The following is an 11,109-nucleotide window of genomic DNA, read 5'->3' as shown; positions in this document are numbered from 1 at the left end:
TGCACAGGCTTTCTGAAGGGCAGGGGCGAAAAGGAAAGAAACAGGGCACATATAGCTCATCCTCCCCACTGAAGAGGGCACTTTAGCCCAGGTTTGGGCTGAACGTGTGCTAAAGTGACCTCTAGGAACCCAAACATTTGCGAAAGTGCCATTTAGGAGCCAAAACATGTGCTAAAGTTTCCTCTAGGAGCCTAAACGTGTGTTAAAGTGTCCTCTAGGAGCCTAAACGTGTGTTAAAGTGTCCTCTAGGAGCCTAAACGTGTGCTAAAGTGTCCTCTAGAAGCCAAAACGTGTGCTGAAGTGTCCTAAACGTGCGCTAAAGTGTCCTCTACGTGCCTAAACGTGCGCTAAAGTGTCCTCTACGTGCCTAAACTTGTGCTAAAGTGCCCTCTTCCTAGCGAGAACAGGCCATATGTGCCCTTTTTTTTGTCCTTTTGGCCCCTGCCCTTCAGAAGGTCTGTGCACACCCCTGCTGGGCTTGCTGATGAAACTTTAAACCATGTGTTTTTTGAATGTAATGTCACAATGAAACTGTGGTCGGACGTGTGTGTTTACATCAACATATCACATCACTTTTCCCTTGAAAGTGTTAAATATTACTATGAAACAAGAACAAGCGTCTTCAGTATTAAGTTAATCTTTTATTTTATGTAATACATATTTAATTCACACGCAAAAAGCAACATTTTCTCATGTTTTATTGAATTTAATTCACTTTATAAACGCTCTGGTCCTTTCGTCTGTGACGTCAGACTCAGAGAAGAAACGCTGCTAAGGTACTGCACTGTGATTGGCTGTTGCATCCCGAGGGGCGGGCGCTTCTTCCGGTCGCGGATTGGCCGCTACCGCTGTCAATCAACCGTCCTTCTTCTGCGGTCGCACGCAGGCAGGTTGATTGAGAAAGAGGGACGAAGAAGAAGAAGAAGAAGAAAAAGGAGGAGAAGAAGAAGAGATGTAACGTTAGCGAACAACCCAAACTACTTTTAACGCGTTGTTTTCTTCCTCAGTCGCGTTTTTGACGTTTTTCTCGTCTTTTTAAACGTTATTTTCTTATTTAACGGCCGCGCCGCTGCTTTACGGTCAGAGTCGTGTATCCTTGGCAACGCGAACAACTGTCCTGCGAAGTTTGGATCAACACCTAAAACTATTATTTACCCGCTAAACTAACGGAACTAGCTCCGGGGATGAGCGCGAGCGTTTCCGGGAGTGTTTATTCATATTTAACGGTTTTTAATTTTAAACTTGGTGTTTAGGGAAACGGGACGGCGCGAGACAATAGTAGCGTGAGCGCGTGCAGGGGGGTAGATGCCTCGCGGGGGCTTTGTTCTGCGCCGGGTGGATGTTATCGACCGACCGACCGGTGGATTCGTGATCGGTGTGTGATCGATACTCGGAGCCTGAAGGGGTCGGAACATGGACGTGACTCTGTCCGAGCTGCTGTGCGCCTTCATGGGCTCCCCGCTGGTGCTGTGGGTGAGTGAGCCCCGGTACTTTCTCCTGTGTGTGTGTGTGTGTGTGTGTGTGTGTGTGTGTGTGTGTGTGTGTGTGTGTGTGTGTGTGTGTGTGTGTGTGTGTGTGTGTGTGTGTGTGTGTGTGTGTGTGTGTGTGTGTGTGTGTGTGTGTGTGTGTGTGTGTGTGTGTGTGTGTGTGTGTGTGTGTGTGTGTGTGTGTGTGCATTTGTTGACAAACAAATAATACATGTGGAACATTTGTCTTAACGTTGGTTTAAATGCATAATACTTTACTGACTGGTGCGTCAGCTGTATTTTCTCCTGTGTGTGTGTGTGTGTGTGTGTGTGTGTGTGTGTGTGTGTGTGTGTGTGTGTGTGTGTGTGTGTGTGTGTGTGTGTGTGTGTGTGTGTGTGTGTGTGTGTGTGTGTGTGTGTGTGTGTGTGTGTGTGACTCTTCAGTATCAGTCACTATTTTGCACTTTTAACCCATTTACTGACACAGTTCAGACATTTTCAACATTTATTTGATATTCAGCTTAAAAACTATTTATTTAATTATGTCAAAGCACGTGTGCAGCATAAAGACTAATATTCCTCATGTGTCACAGTATTTTTTATGTTTTTTTAAATTATTTATAACAGATTTAAGTTCAAAAACAAGCCTTTATGTTGCACACGTCGTTTGACATAATTCAATGAAGTGGTTTAAATGCAGAATACTTTACTGACTGGTGCATCAGCTGTACTTTCTCCTGCTTCTCCTGCTTCTGTGTGTGTGTGTGTGTGTGTGTGTGTGTGTGTGTGTGTGTGTGTGTGTGTGTGTGTGTGTGTGTGTGTGTGTGTGTGTGTGTGTGTGTGTGTGTGTGTGTGTGTGTGTGTGTGTGTGTGTGTGTGTGTGTGTGTGTGTGTGCATTTGTTGACAAACAACCCTGACTCTATCCCGTTTACTGACACAGTTCAGACATTTTCAACATTTATTTGATATTCAGATTAAATGACGTCAAACCACGTGTGCAACATTAAGACTGATATTCCTCATGTGTCACAACAGTTTTTATGATTTTTTGCTAAACTTTAATCTATCTATGCTTCCTTATCTTTTGACCTGTATTTGTCAGACTAGTTGTGCAACATAGATGTTTAATATTCCTCACATCACAAGTCTTGTTTTGTAATAATATATTTTAAAGGATTTTTTCATTGTTTTTTATGATTTTTTTCGCGAAACTTAAATCTATTATGAGGAATATGAGTCTTTATGTTGCACGAGTGGTTTGACATCATTCAATGAAGTTGGTTTAAATGCATAACATTTTATTTATTTGTAATAATATCAGCATTAAGTCAGTTTGATAGTCAACATTAATTTGTTATTAGTTCTTACGTTGCACGAGTATACAAGTATAGTATTAGTCTTTATGTTGCACGAGTGGTTTGACATCTCCAGGTCAAAAGAAAAGGAAACAGAATAGATTTAAGTTTTGCAAAAAAATCATAAGAAATATATATTATTCAAAAACCAGCCTTGTGACACGTGAGGAATATCAGTCTTTATGTTGCAAAAGTGGTTTGACATAATTAAATAAAGTTGGTTTAAATGCAGAATAGTTTTTTATTCTGAATATCAAGCTGACGGGTGCATCACTTGTTCTTTCTCCTGCTTGTTTCTGTTATTGACACAGTTCAGACTACTGCATTACATTCAACATATTCAACTTTTATTTGATATTCAGCTTAAAAAGTATTCCTTGAATTATGTCAAACCACTTGTGCAACATAAAGACTAATATTCCTCATGTGTCACCATATTTCTTATGTTTTTTTGCATCATTTAAATCTATTATGATAATTATTAGTCTATTGTTTCTCATGTGGTTTGACATAATTCAATGAAATGTTTTACATGCATATCAGGTTTTTATTTATTTATTTATCTTTATTTCACAGCAAAAAGACAAAACAAACCACAAACAACAGCACAGCGGCTGAAAAGAGATGGATGAAGCATAGCGTTTACATTTAGATCCACATAAACACAAACAGACATACAGACTCCATCAAGACCCACATAACAACACATAAATAAGTAAACAACAACAACAAAAAACATTGCAAACTCCTTCAACAGTCCTGCATTTGTCCTTTAATTATATATTGATTGATTGAACCGACCCCTTCTTCCCTACTGTTCAAATCAAACATGTTTTTTAAACGCACTTTATTCAGAATAAAAAACTATTCTGCATTTAAAACTTTTCATTTAATTATATCAAACTATGTGTGCAACATACAGACTGATATTCCTCATTAAACACAAGGCTTATTTTTGAATCATATATATTTTTCATGATATTTTGCAAAACTTAAATCTGTTATATTATAAATAATTAAAGAATCATAAAAATATTGTGATACATGAGGAGTATTAGTCTATTAAATTATGTCAAACCACTTGTGAAACATAAAGACTAGATCTGGGTTTTAAAAAACAACGTAATTATCCTTTATTCTCGTTCTTCTCCACGAAAAAGACGTCGAACCGACCAAACAGGTGATCATGATTGTTCACACGTTCGGACGTTGTGTCTTGGACCCGGACATCTTATTTTGAAAGGGTGTTGGGTCAGACTGAACAGCCGGACGATGACCCACGGAGCGTTCAGCAGGTTTTAACTGTGTGGTACTTCCTCCCTCCCTGTGACCTCATCCTGTTGACCCGACCCGTCATTTAACACTGTTCCCATCTTTGTTGGACACACACGAACATAAACACACCACAGAAAACCCACCGGTTGGGACCTTTCTCTCTTTCTTTTCCTTTATTTGGACTTCCACGTTTGGAGAAATGGGCTCTGTGACCAGAACGCTCCTGATCTGATCCCTGATATCTGGATTTTTAGGGTATTTCTGGGTGAGCGGTGTTTGCTCCGGCGGCAGCAGCAGATCAGACCGTGGTTGTGCCGGGCAGGGAACCGCACTGTCAGCAAAACCTCCCTGAATAATAATAAAGGTTGATTCAATGTGCTGCACATGGGGTTTTAATTCTAGTTTAACTCTTACAGACACGCTTAAAGGTTCACATTGACTCAAGTCGCGCCCATGCTCACACAGTACATCTATAGGGTTATTGGTGACTGTAATTGTTCCCGCGGTCCATACTCGCCACAAAGAGATCCCATACAAATCTAACTTCCCTGTAAGGGCCCGTCCACATGAAGACACGTCTTCCTGTAACCGCACAACCATAGTATCGCTTTGACCGACCGTCAACACGCAGCCTGAAAACCGTATCTTTTTCTTTTTAAAGATTTATTTTATGGTAGTTTTTCAAACCTTTATTTCATAGGACTGACAGGAAATAGGGTGAGAGAGAGGTGGGGGGGAATTAACTTCATAATAACAATAATAATAAGTCCTTATAATGTAATTATGCAACATTTACACCAGCAAGGTCTTCTTCAGGCAAACGTCTGACGCAGTGGGTTAAAATGTTGCATGTTTGAACAAAAGAGAGTTTGTGGAGAAGAAGAAGAAGAAGAGATGTCAGAGCGAGGGGACTGACAATGGATCGTCGCCCCGAGCAGTTGGTGGGGTCAGTGCCTTGCTCAACAGCAACTTCGGCAATGCCCAGGAGATGAACTGGCACCAGTCCACGCTCCATTCATGGTCCACACAGGGACTCGAACCCATGACCCTACGGTTCCCAGCTAAGTCACCTATGGACTCAGCTACTGCCGCCCCATGAGACATGCATCAAAGGGCTGTAGGCCGGAGTTGAACCCGCGGCCGCTGCCTCGAGGACCTTCAGCCTTTTTACCTTAAATATCCTCCTTGTCTCCAGAGCTGCTCGTGGAAGCTTAAGGAGGGATTCTCACACTAAAAACACTGGAACTTTGGAAAATACCCGGTTGATTTAACATGATGGACGTCAGCCAGCAAGGGGAAAAAGGGGACTGTTGTACGTATATATATGTATATTTCTAGGTGTGATGAAGTTTACTTTGCTCTCCGTCTCCAGGTGCGGACGCTGGGTCCTTTGGGCTCATGTGACGACGAGGGCTCAGAGGAGCGGGTCCACATGTTCATGGAGCTGGTGAACGGCGTCTTCCTGCACAAGATCATGACACACATGTAGGTAACAGCGCCCGGAGCGAGAGTCGGATGAGTCAGTCAAAAAAGTTAGCTATGCGTGTTCTTGTGTGTCTGGACCGGGTATAACGGTAAGTGAGTTAACCCAGTGTTTCCTGTGTGTGTGTGTGTGTGTGTGTGTGTGTGTGTGTGTGTGTGTGTGTGTGTGTGTGTGTGTGTGTGTGTGTGTGTGTGTGTGTGTGTGTGTGTGTGTGTGTGTGTGTGTGTGTGTGTGTGTGTGTGTGTGTGTGTGTGTGTGTGTGTGTGTGTGTGTGTGTGTGTGTGTGTGTGTGTGTGTGTGTGTGTGTGTGTGTGTGTGTGTGTGTGTGTGTGTGTGTGTGCGACCACATCCTGACTCGCTGGTTTCAGGTTGTAAGCGTCACAGCCAGATGTGCTGCTGAGATCTGCACTATTATTATTATTATTATTATTTACACTGTTCTAATGTTTATATTTCTACATATTTCATGTCTGCATTTTTACATATCTGTTGTTTCTATATAGTAGTATAATGCACATATTTTTATTATCATTTTTTAACAATTTTCCGTCATTTTGTATCAGTTTTTACTCATTTACTTCAAACTTTACTTGTTTTGTATCAAATTTTACTTATTTTGTATCAATTTCTTACTAATTTATATCAAATTTTACTGATTTTGTATCAGTTTTTACTAATTTTGTATCAATTTTAGTCATTTATATCAAATTTTACTTGTTTTGTATCAATTTTTACTCATTTACTTCAAACTTTACTTGTTTTGTATCAATTTTTACTAATTTTGTATCAATTTTTTACTCTTATATCAAATTTTACTTGTTTTGTATCAGTTTTTACTCATTTATGTCAAATTTTACTGGTTTTGTATCAGTTTTTACTCATTTTGTATCACTTTTTTAAGAAGTAGAGTAGAAAAGGAGATCATTAACAGTCGCTCCTGTGATGCAGGTATCATACCGTTGCCGACAGGTAAGAGTGTGGTGCAACAGCTCTCAGCAGACTGAGTTTATGCGCGTTTACAACGCGGACGTCCAGATACAAGAAATCAAAGAGCCAATGAGTCACACTCATGAAGGTGAAGCAGCCGTGCTGAGAGGAGGCCTGAGCCGGATGCACATTACACACAGCAGAATGTGACACTTCTTATACTGTGTGTGTGTGTGTGTGTGTGTGTGTGTGTGTGTGTGTGTGTGTTGAGTCAATACCCAAAGCGACAGTTTTTATGCAAATCCAATGCTGATTAAGGAAGACGTCACCCGCTGCGTCCGTGTGGCTCTTTGATGTGTCACACACACCTTTGAGGATGCATTCATTATTGTTTTGGATCTTTTGATGGAGTTTGTTGATAAGAAAAGATATAGAATATGATCAGGTCCGCTGGGGTGGTGTCTGGGCGCACTCACACTGTCCATCCGTACCGGGCCCCGTGCTTAAGGGTAATTGTCCCCCCTCCCCCTGTGGCCCAGGCCCGTTTGCACTCACATCACTTGACATGATCCGGACCTCGGTTCGAGTGCTTGTTGCTTATACGTCATCACCCCTCGGAGATTTAGTTTTGTCCGACGGTTTTTGAACATTTCATCTGACCAAATCTGCAGAAATCACTCCACCACAGCAAACTGTTCGGTGCATCTTTTAAAAAGGTCATTTCTTTGGTTGTTTGTCAAGCTTTTAATATTTAGGACAGACAGGAAATGGGGTGTGAGAGAGAGGGGGAGACATGCAGCAATGGACGCCAGGTCAGAGTCGACCGTCAGCCTCTTTACATGGGGCGACTGCTCTAACCGCTGTGCCACGGGCCGCCCCGGAGCATCTACAAAGACCGCCATCATTGCTCGCGCCCATGCCCGTACATGTGCATCCGTGCTTTACAAAAGCCGGCCGCGGTACAGTTGCACTCACACTGGTCAAACGAACTAGACTTTAACCGTAAAGCGTTCCAAGTGACCTAAATGTGATCTGATTGGTCGATTTTGCCCGTGTGTTGGTGATAGACAGATGGTTTATCCAATCAGAAACCAGGATTTTTCACCCCTTCACCAAAAGATCTTTAAACCAGAGTTCAGATGGATCTGCTGAGACCAGGAGGATCCATCTGGAGGAGTCAGGTTAGCAAAAAGGGGCCGTAGTTCATTTTTACTGACCTGTCCACTGGCGGTCACCGTGTTTCTTAGGGCCGCTGCCTGTTCCACCCGTAGAGAGTAGATCACCGTCAGCACCTTAATACAGCTTCTCTGTATGAGTTCAATAGAAAGTGGAACGTGACTGTATTGAAATTGAACTGTCAGGATTATTAAATATTGTGGTGAACTGTAATATGCTGATGCTGCCTGAGCCTGTCGTCAGGCTTATCCTTTAATGCTTTCTGGATTGGACAGACATCATCATTCAGACCACTAATACTGTCCCCCATGATAATAACGAAACATACCTACCATCCAGACGGCCCCCGTCCCCAATCACACCACATGTTCACATGTTAGTTATTGTCTTCAGAAACAATGATAATCACTCTATTGTTCTCCGCACGCTGAATGTAGGCTAGACTAACGGGGGGATGGGGGGGGGGGGGGGGGGGTACAGAGGCCAGGGTGGGAGAGCCATGAGGGATATTACGGGGACACCACTAAGAGACCGTTGGTAAATCAGTCAGTCAGAGAAGCAGTCAGCTGTTATATCAGTCACTCTGTGAATCCGTTATTCCCTCTGACCTTTCAAAATAAAGGTAAAATAAATGCTGAGCTGGGGCAGGAGTTTGTAATTAATGTAATGTGGGTATCTTCTACGTCCTCTTCCCTTTTCTTACCATACAACTAACTTGTTTGCACATGTACGAACACGAGCGTGCGCACGTGTACGAGCACGAGGCCTACGGCGGTTCTGAGGTCATTTCCTGTGCGCCTGTTGGGACGTAGAAAAAAGAAGGAGGGACCATGCGCGGACATTTCAAACAATGGCGGTGAAAGGTTCACGTTGGTGTGATGCGGAGGTGGAGTGTTTACTGCAGATTTGGTCGATGAAAAGATTCAAAAACAGTCGACAAGACGCACAAAAACTCCGAGGTCTACGGAAAGATCTGGAAACAAAGCCACGCATCGCCATGACGTCATCAATGCGTGTGACGTGTTACGGCGTGATGACGTATAGGCAGCAAGAAGCATTCTCCGAGGCCCAGGTAGTGTGAGTACAAACGGGCCTGGAGGGGGGGACAAGGACCCTAAAGCACGGGGCACGGGACGGACGCACAGTGGGAGTGCGCGCTTAGTGGTAGCCTGACCTTCAGGGAAACACGTCTTCCCTGAAGGTCATCCAATGTTTCTGAAAGATCAGCATATCGTGACGACCACAGTGAATAATATGTCGACTAAGTAGGAACCACCATCTGCATCCAAATCTGCTTGGATCGCAAACATTGCCTCCTGCGGCTTTATTTAGAACATGTTAAATGGACTTGAATTTATATCGCGTCTCCCATCAGGTATCAAACCGACGTCATGGCAGTGGCAGTAGGTCAGTCAGACAGCCCCCCCCCCCCCCCCCCCCCTTCACATGCAAATCAGTCTGCCACAGGATGATGCAATGGGAGCATCAATCTGTTTCCAACACAATGGGGTGTGTGTGTGTGTGTGTGTGTGTGTGTGTGTGTGTGTGTGTGTGTGTGTGTGTGTGTGTGTGTGTGTGTGTGTGTGTGTGTGTGTGTGTGTGTGTGTGTGTGTGTGTGTGTGTGTGTGTGTGTGTGTGTGTGTGTGTGTGTGTGTGTGTGTGTGTGTGTGTGTGTGTGTGTGTGTGTGTGTGTGTGTGTGTGTGTGTGTGTGTGTGTGTGTGTGTGTCTTTTCTTAAGTAGAACCGAGTCACGTCAGTAAAGTAAAGTGCTCCTGTGGTGTGTGTGTGTCTCCTTAGCGACCCCAGCCCAACCCACCAGAGGCTGAACAAGAACGTCAACAATGATGTGTCACTGCGCCTTCACAACCTGACCGTTCTCACCAGACACATCAGGACATACTACCAGGTACACACACACACACACACACACACACACACACACACACACACACACACACACTAGTACATTAGTAGAGGTCCAAGATTGTGATGACTGTGATTGGTTTAAAGAAATACAAAGAACAACAAAAAAGAGAGTTTTCCCTCTGTACCAGAGTGTTAAAGTCAAATCATCCCAGGGTCCTGGAGAGTCACTATCACTCGCTAAATGCTGCTAACAGTGATTAGCTAGGGGCAGCACGGTGAAGGCATTTAAAGGTCTTTTTTAACCACTAATGCTGCTGAAAATAACAGCAAACCTCTGCAGCAGCATGAGAAGAGTCCCTACACACACAACAAAGCAGCAACAGCGTAGTTAGTGAAGCCAGAGTTTATTAAAGAGTGTTTTAAAGACTTACCTACTGGCCCCTGTACCAGCTCCTCTCATAGTAAAGTCCATTACAGTGGAAGGAGCCCATTGCTGCTTTGTTGTGTGTGTAGGGACTCTTCTCATGCTGCTGCAGAGGTTTGCTGTTATTTTCAGCAGCATTAGTGGTTAAAAAAGACCTTTGAATGACTCTTATCATGCTAGAACCTCTGGAAAATCCTCGTAAACAAAGTAATGTCTATAAAAACCCACTACAGTTAGTGAACTGTGGAAGAGACGGACGCAGATCAAAGCAGAGCAGAGTGAGAAACTAGTGATGTCCTGTGGGCGCAGACTTGCTGAAGTCATTCAAAGCTGTGGCCTCTTCACTTCCTGTTCATGTTTGAATCCTATAGCTCGAAGAAAACACAGTTTAAATCTACTCTCCTGACAAAATGGCTACTGTTCTAGTGTTCATGCTACTACAGCAGAGGAAAAGCCGTATTATAGCAAATTCTGAAGCATAAAAATAACAATAAATCAGGTATTTATACTTAGTTCTCTACTTTTGATCCCCAGTGTATGACTGTGTGTGTGTTTGTGTGTGTGTGTGTGTGTGTGTGTGTGTGTGTGTGTGTGTGTGTGTGTGTGTTGACTCGGTGAAGTGGGTCATTCTGGGCCGTGTGGGGTTAATCTGTCCATGAGGGTTAATCTCTAACTGCAGTCAAACACTCGGGCCTCTCACTCAACCCACCACGTGCATGAACACACCTCATAGTATTCTCTTAGATCAATGAGTTATGAGCCGCAGAGCGACGCTTAGCTGAGTTTAGGATTAGCCGCAAAAACAAAACACACACACGTTTGCTTTCTCCTAATTAGATGATGTCTCTGCAGACACACAGGCTGGGCCAGTGACTCCTCCCAGTCTCCCCAGTGACAAAGCACGAAATGTGTGTGTGTGCGTGTGCGTGTATTCGTGTGTGTGTGTGTGTAGGGGGTGTCTGTCGCCTCCCTTCTGTTCCCTCTTCTTTGTACAAAGCACAGTAACCTAATATCAGCAGCTCTGAATACTAAGCTGTTTACTCTTTCCTCACTGTTGCTGGGTGTTTCGTCTGCACTGTTCGACCCGAGCGCTGCAAAAAGTAACTGATTAACTGATCAAAAGAAAATTAATTGTA

At 43.4% G+C, this 11,109-nt stretch overlaps 1 protein-coding gene across 2 annotated transcripts in view; it reads left to right on the top strand.

Moving 5' to 3' along the window:
- The first annotated feature begins 911 nt into the window (after positions 1–911).
- Positions 912–11,109, top strand: part of ccdc88c (coiled-coil domain containing 88C) — a 52,071-nt gene continuing 41,873 nt past the window's right edge. For both annotated transcript variants that reach the window (XR_014593421.1, XM_083924284.1), the window contains exons 1-3: positions 912–1,473; positions 5,470–5,582; positions 9,481–9,589. Coding sequence is in view for 1 of the 2 variants with exons in the window: in XM_083924284.1 (XP_083780410.1) it covers positions 1,414–1,473; positions 5,470–5,582; positions 9,481–9,589 (282 nt within the window). In the remaining variant the exon portion in view is untranslated. The remainder of the gene's footprint in view (positions 1,474–5,469; positions 5,583–9,480; positions 9,590–11,109) is intronic.

This window comes from Echiichthys vipera (assembly GCF_963691815.1).
Source record: "Echiichthys vipera genome assembly, chromosome: 12".
In the NCBI taxonomy this organism is placed as follows: Eukaryota; Metazoa; Chordata; class Actinopteri; order Perciformes; family Trachinidae; genus Echiichthys; species Echiichthys vipera.
The sequence above is the reverse complement of the archived record's forward strand: the minus strand, read 5'-3'. Positions and strand labels throughout refer to the sequence as shown.